We start from the raw sequence: 26,179 nt of genomic DNA, 5'->3' as shown, positions 1-26,179 counted from the left end.
AATCCTGCTAGGTGGACATGTACACCTTACAATTATTCCCTACACGAAATAACCTATTGCATATGGTAATTGAAAAACAGACCAAAACCGAAAAACTTTACTTTGACCATGAAAATAACGTTAAGGTCTGGTGACATTAAACCTGCAAGACAGACATGTACACATTAAAATATTTCAATACACCAAATATAGCTGACCTATTGCTTATAGTACCTGAAAAGCAGACCAAAACACAAAAACTTAAAACTGACCAATGAACCATGAGAGTGAGTTAAAGGTCAGATGAATCATGTCACACTGACATGTACTCTGTACAATGATTCATTAAACATTTAGTTGACTTACTGCTTATAATATCTGAGAAAAGGACCTTATCACTTTACTTTAACAGTGATCACTAACTGCTTCATGAAATGAGGTCGAGGCCAGGTGAACCCTGAATGAAGGACATGTAGACGTTGCAAAGAACCCATATACCCAATATTGCAATCTTATTACTCATAATAAGTAAGAAATTAACTATAATTGGTTTTTTCTTCAAGCAACATCTGAACCATTGAAAGGGGTCGAGAACAATGGACATATAACAGATAGAAACCTTTTAACATAAGGATTCTGCATTCAAGTTATGAAGCATCCAGGTCTTCTACCTTCTTGAATATAAAGCTTTGTATGAATGGTTGATATACCACCGCCGCCGCCAGTTATAAATTCCTATATTGCGACTTTCAACGCAGGCGAGACAAAAACAAATTTCATGATTCCACATGTTCAATATCAGACATCTAACAACATCAAAGACTTTTCTAAGTGTGCAAATACAATATTTGTTTCCATTTTTATATAACTAATACAGTTACCTACAAATTACACATATAAGTATAATATCATACCAAATATAAGATTTCTAACTAATATTCCATCAGATTCATCGCTGGAATCTTCAAGAGAACCAGCAGATTGTATCGAGTATCTTCTGAAAGAAAAATATTTATATTGTTTCAAAAAATTATATCTTCCATCACAATTTTAGTCACAGAAAAATTTCTGAAATTTTCTTAACATTATTAAATTTCTTTTATGTTTTGTTGCAACATTTAGTGTAAACAGTGTCTCTCACCTCGGTCTCTGTGCATATTCAAAAAAGGACACGCTCCAACATTGTAGACGATAATAGGATTCATGACATAATCTCTGTTTTGTTGTTCTTGTATTGCTGATCATTCAGTTTGTTTAGTTTCTCTCTATCTTCTTAAATTTAGGGTAAACAAAAACCAGAATGTAACATAATACAAGGATACCCTACTCGCACGATCATTTTTTATGTTCGGTGGATCGTGAAATTGGGGTGAAAAATTCCAATTTGGCATTAAAACTTGTAAGATCATATCATAAGGAACATGTGAACTTCAACTTTATTAAAAACTACCTAGACCAAAAACTTTAACCTGAAGCCGGACAGACGAACGGACGAACAAATGGATGCACATACCGAAAAACATTAGGTCCCTCTACTATGGTAGATGGGACATAAAAAAAGTCATCGTATAAGGGCAATCACTACTATAAAGAGTGACAGTCTACTTATTATATCGGTTAAATTTAAGTTGTTAATAGATGTTGCCTTGCTGATCATTTTTGTGATTCTAAGTCTATTTGTCTATCATAATTTTTTATCAAAAAAGGCAAAACGCCAAAAAATGGTAAAAATATCCATCAATAGGCAACAACTCCAATAAGGAGTCGTCGGATGATTTCCTCCGTATTGTTTATATTGGAGACCTTGTCTCGCTTATATAAGTGTCTATCTATCTATCATAATTTGTAAGATATAAGGCAAAAACACAAACAAATGGACGGACAAACGAACGGACGAACAAATGGATGCACATAGCCTTATTTAAATGAAACTACTCATGCAAAAGGAGAATGTTACTTCTACGAATTACAAATAATATCTACCCTCTTTTCTTCTTCAATCTGTAAACTATGCAGGGTACTACAATCACACTGATCAATAACATGCAGATGCTTAGAGCAATCATCCATGGCTGTACCCAACAATATGGATTATCATCAGGGCATGCACACTCAAAATGATTGACGTAGTCATAACACACAAACGGGTCTTGACAAGGAGAGCTTATACATTCGTTAATATTCTCTTCACAATGGATACCAGTCCAACCAGAGGCACATATACAGTTGTAGTTGATATCAAAACTTTCAACAGCCCTTCGGTAGTGTTTACATGGATATGAACTGATATCCTTGGCTGAATTATAAAAACTTGCATTTAAGAACATGCATACATATGATATAAGTTATGTCAATCAGAAAATATAGAAACTGCACTAAAAAAAAATCAACACTCTCCAATGTTTAAGACTAGAAAACTAGTCATGACTAAAAATCTGTTTTTTTGTTGAACCTGTATTACTGATAATTTTTTCTGTATACAGTTTCTTCCTATCATCTATAGTTTTTGCCCAAAACACAAAGAGCGTTAAAACCATCATTTTAGGGCAATAATTGCTGTAGGAAGACAACAGACAAATTTAACTATATGTAAGTTGAAGTTCTATTTGCAGATCTTTCCTGCCGATCATTTTTGCTTTTTATAAAATTCAATTTATCTATTATGGTTTCAAGATAATAGTAATAAAATGTTTCGCAATACACAGCCTGATACGACCGCAAAGGTCAAACCCCGAACAGTTGGGGCAAATTTGGACACAATATTCAAGCTTGATACTGTCTGAATTTGGGTTGTGATCGAATTTTTGACATAATATAGGTTTCTGACACAAAATAAATGTGGTCAAAGATCTTATAAATCCATTGCGCAATACTGTCAATTGAAGATTTCTTCTTGAAACTTTTCAAAAATTCAAAATTTTAAAAATTTTGAAAAAAAAATATGAATCCCTTAAAAAAATTAGGAAAAAAAAAAAATCCCCCCCCCCCCAATTTTTGAAACCCCCCTTGGAGCAATATTCCGCCAATAACCCCAAAACTCAATCCCAGACTTTCCTTTGTAGTATGGAACCTTGTAGTACAATTTCAGAGAGATCCATACACTTACACACAAGTTATTGTCTGGAAACTAGAAAAATGCTTGTTTTTGGTCCTTTTTTGGCCCCTAATTCCTACATGTTTGGGGCAATTAACCCTAAACTCAATCCCAGCCTTTCCTTTGTTATATGGAACCTTGTGGTACAATGTCAGAGAGATCCACACACTTACACACAAGTTATTGTCTGGAAACTAGAAAAATGCTTGTTTTTGGCCCCTTTTTGGCCCTGAATTCCCAAACTGTTGGCCCCATAACCCTTAAATGAATCCCAACCTTCTACTTGTGGTACTAAACATTGTGGTACAATTTCAGAGCAATTGAAATACTTACACACAAGTTATTATCCTGAAACTAGAAAAAATGCTTGTTTTGGGCCCCTTTTTGGGCCCCTTATTCCTAAACGGTTGGGACCATCATCCCTAAAATCAATCCCAATCTTCCTTTTGTGGTATTGAACCTTCTTAAAAAATTTCATAGAGATCCATTCACTTAAACTTAAGTTATTGTCCGGAAACCAATGTGTCTTCGGACGACGACGCAGACGACGCAGACGACGACGACGACGACGACGACGACGACGACATCATACCATTATACGATCCCAAAAATTTTTTTGCGGTCGTATAAAAACAGAAAAAAAAAGGTCATTTATCTAAAGACTCCTATATGGAGTCAACTAACTGACGATTACCACAATTTGGTTTAATAGTAGATCTTGTCTTACTGATTATATTTTGCTTTTTAAATTTTCTGTCTATCTATTATAGTTTTCACGACAGTAGTGAAAAAAACGAAATATAAAATGGTAAAAATAATCATTTAAAGGCAATAACTCTTATAGGTTGCACTTGTAAATACAACTGTTTAACAAACCACTTCTCTTTTGGGGAGAAATTAGTTATTGATAAATATTTTGTTATGATTACCTACTTGTTCCCTAATTAATCTTTATGTTTCATCTCGTAAATATAACTTGAGAATGTTACCAGGTAAAAATACACATAGATAGCGGCGAAATGGAATTCTGAAGAAGACCCTAAGCAGGGAGAAGGTCAGTTCAGAATTTGAGAATAAGTTTAAAACTCTTTGAAGTTCGATGCATATACATGTTGAAAATATGCCATAAAGCCTTATGTTGTGAAGTTTGAAAACAATAGTAGTGCATATAAAATTTCCATTATGGGATATAAAATTTTACAAAACCTCATAGCAACAGTGGCACTGTTTTAGCGCAAAGGGATTTCCTATGGAAAATTGCCTTGTCTATATTTACAGAAGTGCAACATTGGTTATATTTGGTCCAAAAATTTCAGAGGAGATGATCTTTGTAACAGTTAACAGACAACTGACGCCAAGTGATGACAAAACCTCTTACTGGTCCTTTCGCTAAAAAATCAGTTCCATTAAAATCAGGGCTCAATTACGATAATTGCAAAGAAACAGAATGATATTTCCAAGAAATTTTCTAAAAGAGCTAATATTTTCCCAAAAAAATCTATATCCACGAGCAAAAAAAAACATAAAAATTAAAACTGAAATCTTATCTTTAACTTCTTATGATATATCTACAAACCAATTAACTAATCAATTGATACATAAAACAAGTGCCAGTACCAGTAGTTTCAAAACATTTTTTTTATGCAAAATGAAATTATTTAAAAAAATATATAATTATAGCAACAAACAATTTAATTTCAATTTTTTTTTTCCAATCTTCACATATAAATATTAAGTTAAACCTACGATCACATTCCCCTTCATTGCGACATGGTGACTCCATCACCGTGAATTGTATGGTGACTAGATGTGACAAGCCACCATTAGCATCTGAGAAGTATATTTTTGCCACATCATAGCCAGAGAAGGAATAATTCTGTATGTATGTCAACTTCATATAGTTCCATTCATGTTCATGTACAGGCTTCCATAATGAGAGGTCACATGGAAACATCATATCATCCTATAAAATGTAGAAACATGGAGAAATTTGTAAATTTTGAATTTAATATTTATTATATTTGAAATTTCGACAATTGAACATAATGCTGGAGCAATTCATAGTTATATTCAAGTGCAATATTTCTAGTAAAACTTCTTTTTATTAATCATGTTAAATTGTGTCACATTTTCCCCATTCAGGACACATTAAATTAATTTGTAAATACAACACTTCCTATATCATATATATATAGAAAAATATTTTCCAAAAGACCAAAAAAGTGAAAAGTATATTTTAACAAATCGCATTTGACTAACAGGTCGAACAACTGATGTTCTTAAACCCTGCTGACTGCCATAGACGATTGCCAAATAAATTGATCACGAGATGTAACATGGATCTTAGTTATATTAATTTTATACCAAACAGCAAACAATAAACTTGCGGAGAATATGGTATACCACAAACATCAGGTGCAAAAATTTGTACACCATATCCGGATCACTGAAGAGACATTAATTGTCGAAATCCGGAATTGGTGTACAAATTTTTGCACCTAATGTTTGCGGTATATATGCGTCGCCTGCTTTACTGACCATTGATGTTTTGATGACCATAAGCCAGAAATACATGTACACCTTACAATCATTCCATACACCAAATATAGTTTATCTACTAGTATTGTTTATAATTTCTAGGAAACAAACTAAACAATATAAACTTATCATTGACCGATGAACCATGAAAATAAGGTCAAAGGCAAATGAACCCTTCCAGACAGACAGGTACCACTTACAATCATTCCATGCATCAGATATAGTATACTATTGCTTATAGTATCCAAGAAACAAACTGAACCATGAAAATGAGATCAACAAACATGCAAGTTTTCCTTTATCCACGAAAATTGGTACCCACGAAAATAAGTGAATCCACAGTATTGGTTATAGTTTCTAGGAAACAAACTAACCAATATAAACTTATCATTGACCATTGAACCATGAAAATAAGGTCAAAGGCAAATGAACCCTGCCAGACAGAGAGGTACCACTTACAATCATTCCATGCATCAGATATAGTGTACTGTTGCTTATAGTATCCAAGAAAAAAACTGAACCATGAAAATGAGATCAAGGTCAAATATACCTGCCAAAAAAAAAACCAATTTACAATCATTCTATACACAAAATACATTTGACCTATTGCTTATAGTGTAAGTAAAAAACAGACCAAAACACAAAAACTAAACATTGTGCAATGAACTGAGAAAATGAGGTCAAGGTCAAATAAAACTTGCCAGACTGACACACACCATTAACGTTGACTTATTGCATATAGATACGGAAAACAGACCAAAAAACAAAATCTGGAGTCGATTTCACCAAAAAACTTACGATTGAGATTGATCGTAAGTATACTGAATTGTTCATAATTTACGATCAATCTTAGTCTTAAATATTTTTGTGAAACCGACTCCTGAACAACTGAACCATGCAAATGAGGTTAATTTGGTAATTCACATTCGTGAAAAGGGGACGGGATTTTAGTTACAACATTAAAAACATTTCTGCTATCATCTGTGAAATGGATATTCCATAACTGTCAACCAACTCATGATGACCACATGCACACCATCAATATATGTACAAATAGCCAGCAAAGTGAAAACTTCATAGCATTCAAAATGTAGGAGGAGTTATCCGGAAACGCTCCTCTTATGCAAGTAAATTCTCAAAAAATGACAAAGTTCAACTATCTCCCAAAAGAGCAAATATCTATAAAAATAAAATCCTGACCACATGCACACCTTCAATATATGTACTACCAGAGAGCAAAGGTAAAACTTCATAGGATTCAAAATGTAGGAGGTGTATTGCGGAATAACTATCTACCCATTATTGGAAGGACGGACATACGGACGGACAGGGGTAAAATAATATGCCTCCAAACTTTGAGTTGCAGGGGCATAATAAAAATAAACTACCAACGCCATGGCTAAAAAAGAAAAATACAAATAACAATACACACAAGACAAAATAAAAAAACTAAAGACCTAGCAACACAAACCCAAAAATAAATTGAGAGTGCTCTCAGGTGCTCCAGAAGGATAGGCAGATCCTGCTCCACATGTGGCACCCGTCGTGTTGGTCATGTTAGTGCAAACCAAGTGATAAGTCTAATTCGGTAGGTCACATTCGGGGAAGTAGAAGGGATTGTAGTTACGACAATTAGTACATAATCGTTGTCATCTGTGAAATAGATATTCCACAATGGTCAACCAAGTTGTGATGGGGTCCGTAAAACTTACGAAAGGATGATTTCAACTTCACTACTTGCAACCCTTGTTTAATAGCTTCCTTGTGAGCAACAACCCTCTATCATTGAAATCATTATATGAAATAAAAGCCCTGAAATATCATATCAACTGCGAGATATATACTTTGTATGCAGTCACTGATATAATGTTGCTACATAGAAATGGAAAGTTCACAATTGGGAAGCTTAAATCATCACATTGGTCGTAAAGTTTTCAACCGACCCTAATTGTCAATTTTCAGATGCAAGTCATGATATGAGGCAGACTTGACTGTATCTGTTGTATTCTTAATCTCAAGTTGGATGGGCTAGATGCATTCAACGTTAGTCACCAAATTTTGAATTATTTAATGTGAGAACATCAACTTTAAGAGGGAAATAAAGGTAAAAGATACTGTTCGCTTCTTTTCTGTCTTCCTACGAAGTTCCTGTATGAAATCAGCCTCAAGTGAATTAAGAAACAAGTCCGCAAAAAAAGATTCAGGAGCATAGACGGTTCAAATGGGCATACCGAATGTGTTTTCACAATAAATTTTAAGCCCGCCTTTGACTGCTGATAAATTTGATGTTAATAATTCAGAAAGAGGTTTTGTAGAGCAATTAAAAGACCCAGCAATATAAACTTGTTTGTAAGGACACTAATGTAGTTAAGGTATCTAATACAGTGAAGGACGATGCAGTTCTTCATCTTTGGTTGAAAATCCGAAGAAACATAGGACAGACCAATGTTCATAAAGGATTTTCTCCTTATTTAGTGTCCTTGGGGTATATGTTGAGCTTCTAATTGAAATGTCAATACCTTATCCATTTATCAAGCAGTTTATATAATGTGATTTACATATTATTTTTTTGGGGGTGCTTTTTTGCGGAAAGATCAATATATATTTGTCATGAAGGAAGGACAGGTGTTTTGCAATATAGCATTTAACACATTTTATAAAATTTCTAAGCTTAGAACACATTTTTATGTAATGTATATTTTTCAAGTAAATGTTTAACACAAAAAAAGCTTCAAATATCATCTTTTCATTAGTAATGAACAGTTCAGTGCAGCTTACAAAAACCAAATCCGGTATAACTGATTTGATTATTGTTTTTTTCAATCTCTACTGAAACGAACTTACAGTTCTTCTAGTTACATTTGGACATGGATTTAAAATGGTTGGTATATCTGTTGTATTGTCTATGATATTCAAAGTCCCGAAATCTGGTTCCTGAACATTAAGCTGTGGTTTATCTTCTGATTCAATATCATAAGCTCCTAGTAATGCATTCCAGGATTGTGACCAAATAGGCTCATTCCAATCATTTTTCTGTTCGAGATAAACCTAAAATTGATAAATCCAAACTTTCATACTCAATTTAAATAAGAACTTAGTGAACTCAGAAAAAGATTCTACCCATTGCTGCAAGATTGATAATACCACATATAATATTGCATATTGACGTAAATAAATTTAATTATGTTCCATTTATCATTACAGACAGGGATTCCATTTCTTTAAACATATCCTCATGTTGTCTACTACAACCATTTAAATTTTTAATGATATCTGTCTAGCCAATTAGGAAGAGATTCACAAAAAGAGACTATAACCGTTCCACATATTGGAATACATTTTATGCCAATGCTTTTAATCAAATAGACTTCTGACACAAAGATATGACTTGGGCGTATTTTTTAGATATAAAAATCTAATTCTAAAAATCTGAATAGCAATACTTTCACATATAATCATGCAAAATATTCAAAGTCAATGAACCATACCTAAAGGTACAGGGCCAAATAGTTTCAAAGGAAATAAGATATGCTAATGCTGATACAACTGATAAAAAACTAGAACAAATTGTTGAAGCTGTCGACACCTGAAGTAGCTTACATACGTCTCACTTTTGAACTCTGTTAAGGGGAGACAATATATTAAATAGGGTATCAATCTTTGAGCATAATATTGATACTTATATAATTTTGAATGTTTGCTCATTTGTTATATTAATCCAGGCTTATATGAATATGCAGCTGGTTTTCAAAAAAAATTTGTTTTTCATTTTTCAACTGATAACTTCAACTTCTTATTCCAGAGAGCGATACTCATCTGGGTCTTTATGAATCTTCAACAATGGACACTCTCAAACATTGTAAACTATAATAGAAATCATGCTTATATATCTTGTATTGCTGATATTTCTTTTCTTTAACAGTATCTATTTTCTTTATTTTTTGCCCAAAATACTAAAAAAAAACAGTTAAATTGTCATTTGAGGATATTAACTGATATAAGAGTCAAATGTAAAGATATCAGCAAAATTTAATGTTTTTGTAGATCTTGTGTCATTTTTGTTATTTCAATTGTTTGTGTAACTTTTAGAGTTTTCAAGGAAATAGGCACAAAGGCAAACATTTTGTTAACTTTGTCTTTATAAAGCAAGACCTAAGTTAAGGAATTGATTGACTATTTTGGCCAAGTGAACTTATTTAAAGACTGTCTTGCTGATCATATTTGCTATTTTAAGTGTCTTTCTATCTATTTATTATATTGTTTTCAAGATAATAGGCAAAAACACTAAAAATAAGTAAAAATATTCATTGAAGAGCAACAATTCCATTAAGGAGTCTTAAAAAATAAAATCACAAAAATACTGAATTCCGAGGAAAATTCAAAAAGGAAAGTCCCCAATCAAATGGCAAAATCAAAAGTTCAAACATATCAAACGAATGGATAACAACTGTCATATTCCTGACTTGGTACAGGCATTTTCTTATGTAGAAAATGGTGGATTGAACCTGGTTTCATAGCTAGCTAAACCTCTCACTTGTATGACAGTCGCATCAAATTCCATTATATTGACAACGATGCGTGAACAAAACATCGACACAATAGGTAAAAATGTCAAAAGTAGGAGTACAGCAGTCAACATTGTGTTATCATCTTAATCACAATAAAAACAAACAAAGGTAACGAAGAAGCACAAAAAAGGCATACATCAAATTTAACATCCTCATTTTGCTTATATTATACGATTTTATTTATCTATGTAAAATCCACCCATAAAGGATGGAAGGTTTTAAGTACTGGCGTAAAATCACGCGTTTGAAATTCGCACAGGAAGACATAAAATAATTTTGTCGTTCAAAGTATGACGGGATACATAATTACAGAACACTTTTACCTCACATTAGATTTGCTCTAAATGCTATAGTGTTTGAGATATAAGCCAAAAACTGCATGTTACCTCTATGTTCTATTTTTAAACATGGCGGCCATGTTTTTACGTAACAGAAAATAAAACAAAAACTTTATTCTAAATACCCTAAGGATCATTCAGCTTAAGGTTAGTTGGAATTGGTTCAGTCGTTTCAGAGGAGATTTATTAAAGTTAGAAAACATGATAAACAAATTGTGTAAAATTGTCTTTAAAGGGCAATAACTCCTTAAGGGGTCAATTGGCAATTTTGGTCATAATATCTTATTTGTACTTATTACTTAGCTGAACATTTTTGCTGTTTACAGTTTCTCTTTATCATTAATAACATTCAAGATAATAACCAAAAACTGCAAAATTTCCTTAAAATTATCAATTTAGTGACAGCAACCCAATAATAGGTTATTAGATTCATCCAAAAATTTCAGGGCTGATAGATCTTCACATAATGAACACTTTTACCCCAGTTAGATTTGCTCTAATTGTTTTTGTTTTTGAGATATAAGCAAAAAACTGCATTTTACCCCTATGTTCTATTTTTAGCCATAGCGGCCATGTTTTGTGACGAAATAAAAAATAAAACACAAACTTTATTGTAGATACCCTAAGGATTGTTCAGCTTAAGTTTTGTTGGAATTGGATCAGTAGTGTCAGAGAAGAAGATGTTTGAAATAGTTTACACCAGACGGACGACGACGACGGACGACGACAGACGACGACGGACGCCAAGTGATGGCTAAAGCTCAGTTCCTTCGGAACGGTGAGCTAAAAACGAAGTCGGTGACCATGTGATTATTTTACATCATTAAAACAGAAATTTATCTGTCAACAACATATATTTTTTTAAGAAAAATCTATGGAATATAAATTAGAGATTTGATGCTATTAAGCCAAATTTTAGAAGATTTTTCGCCGATTTTATGTGCTATCTATACAAATATTCATCCATTTTGAAAGAAATCAATCTGTAATATTTCAGATAATAAAAGAGATAAATGAATTATTTTTTCGATTTTCATTTGTTGTTCAAAGAGCCAAGGTTGTATGCAAAATTTTAGTAAAATCCGCGACATAGCCAATTTACCGTTCCTTGACCTTATAGTTTCGGCATAAGTGGACAGTAGGCAGAATTCCGTTGTTCAACTTAGTTAACTGAGAAAATATATTGATATATTAAAATCTTCAAGGAGTGCCACAGAATTCGTGACATAGCGATTTACATGTGGCAGTGCTGTAAACAATTGGTATAAAACTTTATATTTCTAAAGGTAAGACTTAGATACTTTTAATAAAATGCTCCGCTGGGCGCAGCTTGATACGACCGCAGAGGTCGAACCCTAAACAGTTGGGGCAAGTATGGACACAACATTCAAGCTTGATACAGCACTGAATTTGGATTGTGATTAGATATTTGACACAGCATAGGTTTCTGACACAGAATGAATGTGGTCTAAGAACTTATATTTTTAATTTACCTACTCAAACCATATCATTATTATTTGCTTTTATATATAAATCAGAAATAACCAATTTAAAATGGAAAATTTTAAAGAAAAAAAGGGGAAAAAAAATCCCCCCCCAAATTTTTTGAACCCCCTTATGATTCATCACCCCCAAACTCAAACCCAGCTTTCCCTTTGTGATATGGAACCTTGTTGTACAATTTCATAAAGATCCATACACTTACACACAAGGTTTTGTCTGGATACTAGAAAAGTGCTTATTTTTTGCCCCTTTTTGGCCCCTAATTCCTAAAATTTTGAGGCAATTACCCCCAAAATCAATCCCAGCCTTCCCTTTGTGGTATGGTACCTTGCAGTACAATTTCAGAGAGATCCATACACTTGAACACAAGTTATTCTCTGGAAACTAGAAAAATGCGTATTTTTGGTCCCTTATTCCTAAACGTTTTAAGCAATTACCCCCAAACTCAATTACAGCTTTCCCTTTGTGATATGGAACCTTGTACATGTAGTACAATTTCATAAAGATCCATACACTTACCAGTGTTTTCCATTCGGCATTTAAGCCGGGTGTGCCGACCACCTTCTTTTGAAAGCCGACCACCTTTCCATTTTAGGAGGTGGTCGGCTTTTTTTTTTTAAAATTCCGGATTTTTTTCGGTTCCACACCGTGAAAATTTAAATACTAATCGCGCCTCGCTGATTGTTTTCATTGACAAAAATGGCGGATCGTCAAATTTCAATGTTTTCTGTTATTAATCGGGGGAAGAGAAAGGCAGATGACGAAGGTGATAAGGAAAATTCTAGGCCAAATAAGTCAACTAAAACGGATAGTTGTATTGAAATTGTTGAAACGGAAAAGAAAAGTCTCAAAACAACGGAAAAGGCACATCAGCGATCGCGAAGATGAACAGGTTGGGAACAATCCCCCAATATCCCTTAAATGAGGGACTGTCTCTCTGGCAAGAGGTTATGTTAATTTTGTTGAAGAAAAGAAAAGAGAAAAACTTAGAATTTTTAACTTAAAAGGGGAAAAAATCGTTATGTTCGGACCAACATTTCTAAAAGAAGGTCCCATTATTTTTAATGATAAAGAAGATATAAGTCCAGGAATATTACAAATTCTTGGACATGTTTTGGCCATATAATACCAAATAGATGTATAGTTCTTTGGGAAAATTTTCTGTAAATAAAATAAATATGTGCTCATTTGTATCTCGTTAAATGTACCCCTCATAAACATGAGAGATAGTCATTAAATTGAGAGGTTACCCCTCATTGGATAAATATGAACTGGACTTTAAATGGCTAATCGTCACAGAAGGAGGATATAACTGCTCTGTGTTCCAAAAATACAGCACTAAAGCGAGGAACAAGACAGAAACTTGGATTGATAAGCTATGCATATGCAGGAGGATTTAGTCCTACAAAAGCCATATCTGCTATCCAAGATCCGCAAAACTAATTTGTCAAATGAATGGCTAGCAGTGATAGCAGAAGAACAGTGCAATTTTATTAAATGTGAATACAATACTATTCCTTCTTTTTGTGACCCCTCTAACAGTAAAAAACCCGGTTGGAAATGTTAAAACAAAAAACAAAAAACACCTGGTTGCAAGTGATTTTTTCAAAACACCCACCTTACCTTAGTGAAAAATGGAGAACACTGCTTACACACAAGTTATTGTCTGGAAACTAGAAAAATGCTTGTTTTTTGCCCCTTTTTTGCCCCTAATTCCTAACATTTTGGGGCAATTACCCCCAAAATCAACCCCAGCCTTCCATTTGTGGTATGGTACCTTGCAGTACAATTTCAGAGAGATCCATACACTAACACACAAGTAATTGTCATGAAACTAGAAAAATGCTTGTTTTTTGCCCCTTTTTTTGCCCCTAATTCCTAAAATTTTGAGGCAATTACCCCCAAAATCAATCCCAGCATTCCCTTTGTGATATGGAACCTTGTGGTACAATGTCAGAGAGATCCATACACTAAAACACAAGTTATGTCTGGAAGTTACAAAAATGCTTATTTTTGGCCCCTTTTTGGCCTCTAATTCCTTAACTGTTAGTACCATAACCCCCAAAATCAATCCAAACCTTCCTTTTGTGGTATTGAACCTTATGGTAAAATTTCATAGAGATCCATTCACTTAAACTAAAGTTAGAGTGCGAAAACCAATGTGTCTTCGGACGATGACGACGACGCCGGACGACGACGACGACGACGACGACGCCAACGTCATACCAATATACGACGCAAAATTTTTTTGCGGTCGTATGAAAAGTACGTTATGCCTTAACATCCAGTAATGCACTCCTTGATCATTTGGGCCATGAACAAAATTCTAAATTACTGGTTCTCCTTACTAGATCTGTAACATGACAAAAAAGTGGTAATGTAGTCTGGTATCTCCACTGGTTTACTGAGGGGAGACAACTTACAATAACTGGTTCCGTAGGATCCGCTGGTAGTTGTGATTCTCCTATCAAAGTTAGGAAGATGACTGGTGGGTTTGCTATATCTGTTACATTGACAGTCAGCCATACTGTTACATTATTTGGTGGAATTTCTGAGTCATTTTGAACTTCCTGTAAGATGACTGGGAATGTCTGAATACCCTGACAGTTCTCACATGGTGTGAACAGCAGCCTGGAGATAAAACAGATATATATCAATACATATATAGTTCTGAAATTAAGTGAACAGCAGATTGAAGAGAACTAGAAAACTCAAGCAATACCCATACAGTTCTTACTACGTGTGAAAACAGATTGAAGAGAAATGGAAAACTTAATCAATACCAATATAGTTCTCACAAGGTGTGAAAACAGATGGAAGAGAAATGGAACACACTCAGTCAATACCAATACAGTTCTTACAAGGAGTGAAAACAGATTGAAGAAAAATGAAAAACACAAGTAGTACCCATACAGTTCTCACAAGGTGATTACTGTAGTTTTCACTTACATAAAAATACAATCAATTTTAATACAGTTCCCGCAAAGTGTGAACAGTAGTCTGCAGTTAAATGAAAAACACAAGTGGCATAATTCTTTAACAAAGATGTTGATCCGCACTGATTTTCGAACTTGTTCGAGATATTGCTTACTAAAACTCAGAAATTATCGCATGCATTTATTATAGCGATTTTTGAAGAAAAGACAATGATGCGAGATTAATTATTGGAATTTCAGAAAATCTGCATACAGTTATATGTATCAGATATCAGAATTGCATTATTCGCAATGAAAAGAACCTCACAATAATTTTTAAATCTATAGTATAAAAACTTTGAAATAAGTTTCATAAAATTCTGGCAAGAATTGTACACATGAGAGCACTATCAGTGCATTTTAAATATAATTAATATTTCAAAAGGGCACAACTATAAATAAATGATCGGCACTGATTTTCGAGCTTGTCAGAAACATTTCTGATATAAACCTATGATACAAGTTTCATAAAATTCGAGCAAGAATTGTACACAAATTTGCTAACAATGCAATTTTCCATATATTTTCAAGGGGCATGGCTCTTTAAAATATAGTTGATATGATTTTTGAACTCGTTGTAGACATTGCTGATATAAACCTATGATGTAAGTTTTATAAAAATCTGGCAAGAATTGTACACGTGAGAGCGCTAACAAGACGGGACGGGACAGACAGACGTACGGACCATGTCCAGTATTTCTATGTCCGCCGCAATGCATCGTGCTAGGAACAATAAAAATGATAAGTAGACACAAAATGCAGAAAGTAGGTTATGACTATTCAAAAATTGGAGAGTTGTATATACAATATTTACTTTATACCATCAGTATCTTCTTTAAATGAACTTACATTCCATAAACAGACATGATCGGTGTTCCCATGGTTCAATTAGTGTGGTAACTTACATTCCATCAAGACATATGATTGGTGTTCCCATAGTATAATTAGTGTATGAACTTACATTCCATCAACAGACAGGATAGGTGTTCCCATGGTATAATCAGTGTAGTTGCCAACCAAATAGAACTCAATGGTATCTCCCTCATCATCGGCTGCTTCCAACTGATACTGTATTGTACCTAAAATATACAAATAACAATAGTTATAGTAGCTTAATAAACTGGTTCTATATTGTACCTTAAGCAAAGCACACATGATTATAGTAGCTACCAATTAGTTCTTAAAATATACAAGAAGAATGTGTTCATAGTACACGGATGCACCACTCACACTATCATTTTCTATGTTCAGTCGACCGTGAAATTGGGGTCAAAACTCTAATTTGGAATTAAAATAGGAAAGATCATATCATAAGAAACATGTGTATTAAGTTTCAAGTTGATTGGACTTCAACTTCATCAAAAACTTCCTTGACCAAAAACTTTAACCTGAAGCGGGACAGACGGACGAACGAACGGACGCAAAGACAAGAAAATATAATGCCCCTCTACTATCGTAGGTGGGGAAGCATAAAAACCACAAAACTATATATAGTTATTGTAGCTACCCACTCGTATTGCATTTTACCTTTAAATATGCAAATCACACAGAGCTATAGTAGCTACTAATTGGTACTGAACAGCACCTTTTACTAGTAAAAAAAACAAATCACACATCACTATAGTAGCTACCTACTGTATTGTACCTTACAATTAAAAAAAAAAACAAATCACACATAGCTATAGCAGCTACCAATTGGAACTGTATTGTACCTCCAAAAATACAAACAATATATAGTTATAGTAGATACCAATTGGTACTGTGCTTTACCTTAAAATATACAAATCACACATATGTATAGTTTGATACAAGTAATCATAAGATGGATCAAAGACTTTTAATCTAAAGTCTGAGTAGTGTAAACTGGTCCCTGTTCTGTCCAAAATCTTTTACCCATTGTTCAACAAACCCATTTATAAATACACACTGAAATTCCTGAATTTACAGTATTCAGTATTCAGAGATGTGACATTTTTATTCCCTTTCCTACCTGCATCTTCTGACATGAAGATAACATCTGGTACTATAAGATGGGGTTCTGAATTCGTAATGGAGGCCTTGGCATTAGACAAAGAAAACATGGTCTCATGACGGAAGTATGGCTCATTGACTGCACTTTCTGTTAAATCTCTCCAGGTGTTGCATACCTGTAAATATGGCAGAAAATATAAAACATATCAAGAAAGTCCAGGAACACATTCATATTTTAACAGGCAAAACTTTATAGGCATACGTCATATGCGACCTATAAAAGGCAAAAAGTATTTCAAAAACTTGTCAGTAAAATACAGATATACCACACTTGAAAAATTATTTGCTATTAACATTGTAAATAATTAATAAGATGTGGTTTGACAAATTCAACAATGACCCCAAAAGACAAAGAAAATGAATAAAAAATGTTCTGGACAGTTTATGCCCTTTAGCAGTTAGGTAAAAAATGATAATGGGCTACGTTTACAACAATTTACAACAAATTGTCAAGAAATAATTTAGGTATTCTTATACAATCTACTTATCTGTATATCAAATCAAATGCATTGGCTCCATTTCCATTATCACCCAAAATGAATTATTATAAAAGCAACAAAATATAGAAGTATAAACCTCAAGCATGTGTATCCACACATCACTAGAGACAGACTCTGTATGTATGATTAACAAAAATAAAAAAATACAGTAAAATAAATAAATACCTTGACAGTGACAGTACCATCATTATTGAAGACCTCAGTATCTGTCTCATTACAGGTTCTACTAGACTCCTCCCACAATTGTCTCACTGAAAAATATAACATACTATTTATAAGAAAAGAGAGTACAAATTAGGTTTTAGCCTTGCATAATTTACTTTGGACTGTTGTATTCTCACATTTCAGTTTCTAAGCAAATTTCAAGGAAAATTCTCAGTTTTATGTTAAAAGAATACTTTTTTCCAATGCAACTTCAGATTGATTGAATGATTAACATCCGGTGAATGCAGCAAAAAACAAATAATGTTAAATAGTGAAATGTTTTCTTTTCATCAGCGAACAAACAAACGCAAGTGATGGTTTGATTAATATGTTTTATGCCATTTCAACACACATATAGGCAAATAGTAAACAACATATTTCATATGCCAACTGTATTTCGGAGAGCTTAAACTAATATGCCAACAAAATTACGAGTGGTTGTCAAGTACAGTAAATAGGCAAGTGAAATTCTGAATTTACCTCTATGGGTGGTGACCAAGTTTTGAAATTACCTTTCCTGGGTACCATGGATGTTTAAATGTATTGATGTTAAACAACACTTTCAGCACTGTTAGCTATATTGTAGCAGTAAGATTTTAATGGTGGAAGAAGCCTGAGGGAATCACACCCTTTGGCAGGAAAACTGACGATCTTATTCTTTTAAAATTGAAGTCTAGCACACCTATCACGTGTGGGGTTCGAAATCACAACCTCAGTGTTGACAATACTGGCAAGTGATAAAGTAGTTGAACTTCTTAGACCACTTGATCACCGAGACACCTTGGATATTTAAATGGAACAGCCCTTATCTTACCTGGATTCCAATTTGTCAATATCGTTCTATTGCCTGAATGATGTCTAGGTCCGGCAACATCACTGAATGTCATCAGAATTGGTCCAGGCATCATAATATGTCCAACAGACACAAAGGAAAATGCAAATTCACTTTCATGGAGTCTGAAAAAGAAAATATCTACATGAACTTGATAGCAACAAAAATTCTTATTTTTCCAGGATGGAAGTTTGTTTAGACATATTACATTGTTAATTTCATCATTAGTATAACAACAATGCTGCATAATATTGCAGGGTCATAATATATAACCTAGAATTAAGATAAGAATTCCCTAGGCAAAGCTGACATTAGATGATTCTGACCATTCTTCTATTGCAATTGTGAACAGCCTTCGTGGTCTTGTGATTTACAGCTCGCCTTAAACAGTCTCCTTTAGGTTTTTTTATCTTGAGTATAAAAAAAGTGTGAAAACTTCCTGAAAAAATTAACTACTTTTAGTCCAAAATATATGTGATTGTGAAAACCAATGAACTATGAACTTCACTGGATAGTTGTCTCAATGTCAATCATACCACATGTCCTTTTTTTTATATAAATACCGATCCTTTTAAGAGATGAGGTTATAAATTAAAGGACCAACAATAAAAGGACTTCACAAAGGGTTAAATATTGCCCTAAGAAATTGATGTTTTCTAATCAATCAAGATATACAAATTTCACATAAAAACAGTAGTGATATTTATAACTATTAAAACAAACAAAAATCTTATAGGCGCATCCCATTTAGAAAAATGATGCAGAACTGACCCCTCAATTACATGTATGCATTATTTGTGTTGTAACAAAAGTCTTAGTCAAAGTTTCAGTTTTCCCTTTGGCCGCCACTCCTGATCCAGAAAGTTTTTGGCTTTTTTTGGCTACAGAACATTTTGTATCCTAGGTTGCGGCCAAGGGATTCCTCAAGCTTAAAGGTCCAGAAAAATGCGAAAAATAATTCTTTTTTTTACAATATATCCAAAATGTGCTGATTTTCACGCCTTGAATGTACTCTAATGAAGAGATTTGTTAAACTTTGAAATAGATACATTGAAGTCCCTTTAAGTGAACACTTAGAACGTTTTCCTTAACTAGATATGGAGATTTTGTTCATTGTTTCATTGACTACAACTTTTAATCTCGCTACCATACCTTCTTAGCAGAATTCTATCCACTAAATCAGTTGTAGTAGATGGATCAATAATATAAGGTACAAAATCTGTTGATGCTGCAGAATCATATGTTGCTGTTAACTCAGTATGAGTAAGGATTGCAAATGTTGTACTGTGTCCAGAAGTCAAATCTTAAATAAAACAATAAACTTCACCTTCAAAACAAAGTATTCAAGCAAAATATTTTGACATTTTACGAAAGGATAATTATAATAGTTATAGTTGATATTAAAGATTGGAACATTGTGGATGTGCAAAATCTTTTTTCCCATGGAAAATGCAGCTAAACATTGGCTGCGATCTACAATTTCTGACCAAAATAACTATATCTTATCTTTTGTGTTAGAGGAAGCAGAATTTGTTTCATATTTTTTCTTTGCAAACTTCATTTAACTTCCAAACTTTTATTGGGGCCCTTTATAGCTTGCTGTTCGGTGTGAGCCAAGGCTCCGTGTTGAAGACCGTACTTTGACCTTTAATGGTTTACTTTTATAAATTTTGACTTGGATGGAGAGTTGTCTCATTGGCACTCATACCACATCTTCTTATATCTAATTGCCATGAATCTTGGGATTTAATTTTAACATCAAATCTTCATTATTTTGGTTGCTGCATGAAAATATCGTTGATATTGATATTAGATTGTGCGTTCTTGTATAAATGGACACTACAATTCGTGCCAAACTATTTGGGTTTCTGTGTGACATTGGTTCCAATAGTCATGCCATAAACTAAGATTGTTGCCTGATAACATTCTTTTTATTGCTAACTTGTATTTCTGTCTATTTTCTAGCAAAACGATAAATTTCACAGCTGTGAATTGTAAAGCTGTAGTTCAATTAAATATTTGTCTCTATTCTACTGCTTCAATTCACTAAAAAGTACTGAAAACGATCTTACAATTAGAATTAACTTTTTTATTTACTAATATTTTGCTACAGCCATCAAAGACTCGAACTGAATGTTAAGTGAAAAAAAAATTGCCAATTTAAAAAAAAAATTATCGGACTCGTGCATGCAATGGAATAACCTTATCCGGAATCTCAGATGGTGATTGCGAAATTAGTTAATGAAAAGGCAATTTACACTTCTAATTTAAATCTAATAAATATAGTTGGCGGAATTCAGATAGTTCTGCAAATTTAGTAAAACTCGAGAAAAAAGTACTCGTCAGTCATGAACATTTCAGTAAATCTTATGATTAATTTTTGCCGTACGATTTTTTTCTGCATAGAGCTACTGGACTTTTTGACAGGAGATTGTATCCTAACATGATCCAACCTTTATGAAGCTATATTAATATAGGAAAGTAAGTTTGATTGGATGATTTGGTCTGTCCTTTGCTCTTTTGGATTTTCATTTTTTATTCAAAGCAATTACTTGAAATTCAAGAAAAAAATTGAAAAACTGCAAAATATGCCTTTTTACAGGAATGACCTCTTAATTTGTCATTCATATAAGAGGGTTCATTTGTAACATCAAATAAGTATTTTCTTTTTAATCTTCATCAAACTTACTACTTGGGGTTACAATGACTAAATCATCTCCGACAGTTCTCTTCTTCCTTCTACCAGAACTTGAGGAGACTGATATCGTAATGGCCAATCCATTGAGTGATGTTTCTAGATCAGTATTGGCATTGGTTATTATGACACTACCCATTGTCTTGTTAAAACATCTCATGGCAGCATTACATAACCTCATCATCATAAACACAGTACGTCCTGGCTCCATGTTGAATACATTATTGGCACTGGAAAGACGGTCTGCATCAGGCAAACTTGTATTTTGCACAGGGTTTAATTCAGATAATGGTCTTATGTTTACACCATTAATTTTCACGTATCCATCATCAATCATGATTGTCCCAGAAACATTGTACCCTACCCAAGTACATGGGAAAATGTCCTCTTTTCCTTCATCTGTCCCACAGCATAAGTCTGAAAATGTTCATCAAAATTATAGTGCAAAATATCAACTGTAAACCAGGACTAGAGATTTTGAAACAAGAGTTTACATACAAAGTATCAGCAAACAGAACGACTGTAGGTATCTGACAGATCTGAAAAATAGCACACTTTACAACCTATCATTGTCAATCTGCTGACATGAGTTGTTTCTGAGAAAAGTGTGACGAAAATATTTGTTGACCGGAGAGACGAACTTACAGACACAGATGAACCGGAGGGTGGGGGGTGGGGGGTGGGTTGGGGGGGGGGGGGGGGTGGGGGGGGGGGGCAAACTGATGGCATTACAGTCCCCACACATAGAGAGGGAGTATATAACTAGAGGCTCTCAAGAGCCTGTGTCGCTCACCTGTATTTACTGATGCTTTGGAAATCATGTAAAATAAGGTTAAAATCATAATTAATAGTATTAGATATTAGATATTATAATGATATCTAAGATAATAACAAAAAACTGCAAAATTTCTGTAAAATTACTAACTCAGGGCAGCAACCCAACAACGGGTTGTCGGATTCGTCTGAAAATTTCAAGGCAGATAAATCTCAATCTGATGAACATTTTTGTCACCTGTAAGATTTGCTCTAAATGCTTTAGTTTCAGAGATATAAACCAAAAACTGCATTTTACCCCTATGTTCTATTTTTAACCAAGTCGGCCATGATGGTTGGAAAGCGGGGTCATCGGACAAATTTTTTGTTTGTAGATCTTACTTTGCTGAACATTATTGCTGTTAACAGTTTATCTCTATCTATAATAATATTCAAGATAACCGAAAACTGCAAAATTTCCTTTAAATTACCTATTCAGGGGCAGCAACCCAACAACAGGTTGTCAGATTTGTCTGAAAATTTCAAGGCAGATAGATCTTGACCTGATAATCAGTTTTACCCGATGTCAGATTTACTCTAAATGCTTTGGTTTCAGAGATATAAGCCAAAATCTACATTTTACCCCTATGTTCTATGTTTAGCCATGGCGGCCATCTTGGTAAGTTGGCGGGGGCATCGGACACATTTTTTAAACTAATGATGATTGTGGCCAAGTTTGGTTAAATTTGGCCCAGTGGTTTCAGAGGAGAAGATTTTTGTAAAAAGCTAACGACGACGGACGACGGACGACGGACGCAAAGTGATGAGAAAAGCTCACTTGGCCCTTCGGGCCAGGTGAGCTAATAAGGGGTTTACATTAAACAAAATTCTTAAGAATAGGAATATGGTTTATATCATTGTCTTTATTTATCAACAGCATTAACCTGCTCTTGAAATGAATTCAATTTTTTTTAATATTGTTTAACAAATGACTCTTTATTTGCTTTAAAAAGAAGTTGAATAAAACAAATGTTTTGGGTCCAATGGCAGCATATTATTAGATTTCATTTTTATTTGTTGCTATATAAGTAAAATAAATGAACAGAGTTCCAATGTCCACCGCGTTATACATATTTTATCTACCAAGGTACAAGGGCACTGACTAAAAAAGCCCTTTTTTTGTTCTTTAAATTTGTTATTTATATCTTAGAGAAATGAAGGCTTAAGAGCAAATGTAATGTGATTTCTTTAATAACTAATATTTCCAAGGGGCTTAACTCATAAAAATCATTTGATCAGATCATATTTTCAAAAGCATCAAAGACATTGCTAATATAAACCTATGATATAAGTTTCATAATTCTGGCAAGAATTGTAATAAATTTGTATTCATGAGGGCGCTAACAATGCAATTTTATATGTAAGCAATATTTCAAGGGCATAACTCTTTTTGAATAATTGATCTGCACTGATTTTTAAACTCGTCAAAAAAATTGATGATATAAACCTATAATGTAAATTTCATAAATATCTGACAAGAATTGTACACATTAGAGAACTCATAAGACAATTTCCTTATTACTAATATTAGCAAAGGGCATTATAAGCTCTTTGTAAAATGATCGATTGGCACTGATTTTGGAACTTGTCAAAGACATTGATTATATAAACCTATGAAGTTCCATAACATTATGGCAACAGTTATACCTTTGATAACTATTGTACACATGAGAGCGCTAACAATGTAATTTTTCATATAATTAATGTTTCCAAGCTAATGGGCATTACTCTTTAAAAATTAATCTATCAGCACTGATTTTCCTGCTGATATTAACCTATGATATAAGTTTCATAAAAATCTGGCAAGTGTTATACACATCAGAGCGCTAATTTTCCATACAATTAATGTTTCCAAGGGCATAACTCTAAAAATAATTAATCGGCACTGATTTTCGAACTTGTCAAAGACATTGCTGATATAAACCTTTGATACAAGTTTCATAAAAAAAACTGGCATGAATTGTACACATGAAACCGCTAACAAGACCATACAGACGGACGGACGCCAGGTAATTATATGTCTACCGTAAAGCGTTGTGCAGGGGACAAAAATTACTTATACAAATATTTATCATGAATTTGAACAAGGTGAACCAACACCTGAAGTGGTAATCGTGCGGTTGGGTAATAGTGGGTGGATACCGAAGTCAAAATAATTCAGAATACCAGGCATTTTACTTAGAGAAAAAAAGAAGAAACCATAAACGAAATGAACCACATAAACCACAAAACATATTTATAAAGAAAAGCTTGATCCACGGACACTTTATTAGCAAAGTAAATTTTTATGAACGAATCTACCAAGATTTACAATCCCCAAAATTGCTGCGATCATACACTTCACCCTATTACCAACGCAATTGGAAGCAGTACCTCCCTCGGAGCGAAGCCAGTTGAATTGGTACGGGATGGTCAGTGGGGTGTTGTCCAATTTGGAAATGAACTGATATTTTATGATCTACTTTCATCATTTCTACAATAATACCACTAGAAACCTCCATGAGAACAACTACACAGACGTGTGAAAATAGCAGCTACAGCCCTTCGATGGTGTAAACTTCCCAAAATAACGTGTATGGTGTAATGGTGTATGGCATATGGTGCAATGGTAGAAGGTGTATGGTGTATGGTGTAAGGGGAATGGTGTAATGGTGTATGAGGAATGGTGTGATTGTGTAACGTGCGATCGGGAATGGTGTGAATGAATGGTGTACGACATTTCATTGGTTGAAACCGAAGTTCATTTTATTTTAATTTTTCGGATTGTAAACATAAACAATAATAATAATCCTATTGTTCTTTTTTCCCAGTAAAGCAAATTACTTTACTCGTTAGACTCTATGTCATATATATTTAATATACACATATTAAAAAATCTTTTTTTTTTCATATTCTTATTTACATTAAACAACGGCTTTAAAATTACACACTTGTGATCACATGCAGTTATCATAAAAGAAAGGATTTTATTTAAACTAGAAGGCGGATAGAAAGGTTATCCACGCATCGGAACAGTATTTTTATATCACGGGTTATCAACATCATTTTTAAAGTTGCTTCGTTCCCCACTTTTGACAGTCTCTTTATAAATATCTTATCGTCATTCACCTATGTTTGCCTTGGATTTACGATTCTGTTTTCCAAAAAATATTCAAAGGAAAATTGTACAGTGTTATTGCACATACGGTGTTGTATAATTATGAACAATCTCGTCAATTTCGTTAGATTTGTCTTTACGGATTATAAATGATATCTTGAACGTCCGAAAAATTATACTTATGTGAAACGGAATGAAATATTTGCCACTTGATATTTAGCCACCAACAAAATCAACCAACCGACATAATATACTAACAGTATACTTTTCCTAGAAGAGAACTTCTCATGCTTTTCATTATAAAGTACAAATGAAATCTGTCATGTGAGTCACACTGTTGGATGATGAGGTGGAATAGTTTTATTATACAAACCATCCTGAACTACTGAGTTTAAATCATCACACCTCAGCAAGCACGACTAATTTATGCGCAGACCAACCCATCACACAATAGCCCAAAAGGAATCTGTGATGTACCCGTCCATATTCAGAAGTCATGGAAGTGGGAAATACAGATACTGATACTGACTTTAGTGACAGTTTTATATAACGAATACAGAGATGAAATGCTGGCACTCTAAATTAAAGCGGACAAGATTTTGTTATCATTGTATTGCAATGTTGCTGTCATTTGTATTATACAATCCATCCTGACATCAAAGTATTGCTGATTTACTATGCGGCTGCCGCTATATAGATTTACATAATAAAGTGCAAATATGGTCAGTTTTGTTTGGTACTTTAAAATAGTTTTGTTATACGAGTCAGCCTGAGGTATCAAAACTACTGAAATTTTGTTGCGATACAATATATTGAATAAAAAGAGGACATGCTGGTAATCTAGATTGATGGGGACAAATTTTTGTCATTGTACATGTTGTTTTGCAATGTTGCTGTCATTTGTATTATACAATCCACCCTGACATCAAAATATTGCTGATTTACTATGCGGCTATATAGATCTATATAATAAAGTGAAAATATTATGGTCAGTTTTGGTTGATGAGTTAAA

The 26,179-nt window shown here is 33.6% G+C and overlaps 1 protein-coding gene across 1 annotated transcript in view; it reads right to left on the bottom strand.

Annotated features, from left to right (window-relative positions):
• The window catches only part of LOC127719725 (uncharacterized), a 264,736-nt gene that overhangs the window by 8,316 nt on the left and 230,241 nt on the right, over positions 1-26,179 (bottom strand). Inside the window, exons 91-101 of the mRNA XM_052225963.1 lie at positions 21,252-21,674; positions 19,715-19,865; positions 18,545-18,687; positions 17,692-17,777; positions 16,986-17,142; positions 15,957-16,074; positions 14,444-14,651; positions 8,456-8,659; positions 4,820-5,036; positions 1,963-2,275; positions 894-976 (exon numbers count right to left, since the gene is read on the bottom strand). Coding sequence (XP_052081923.1) covers positions 894-976; positions 1,963-2,275; positions 4,820-5,036; positions 8,456-8,659; positions 14,444-14,651; positions 15,957-16,074; positions 16,986-17,142; positions 17,692-17,777; positions 18,545-18,687; positions 19,715-19,865; positions 21,252-21,674 — 2,103 coding nt within the window. The remainder of the gene's footprint in view (positions 1-893; positions 977-1,962; positions 2,276-4,819; positions 5,037-8,455; positions 8,660-14,443; positions 14,652-15,956; positions 16,075-16,985; positions 17,143-17,691; positions 17,778-18,544; positions 18,688-19,714; positions 19,866-21,251; positions 21,675-26,179) is intronic.

Source organism: Mytilus californianus, unplaced genomic scaffold (genome assembly GCF_021869535.1).
Source record: "Mytilus californianus isolate M0D057914Y unplaced genomic scaffold, xbMytCali1.0.p SCAF_11, whole genome shotgun sequence".
NCBI lineage: Eukaryota > Metazoa > Mollusca > Bivalvia > Mytilida > Mytilidae > Mytilus > Mytilus californianus.
This window is presented reverse-complemented; position numbering and strand designations above follow the sequence as displayed.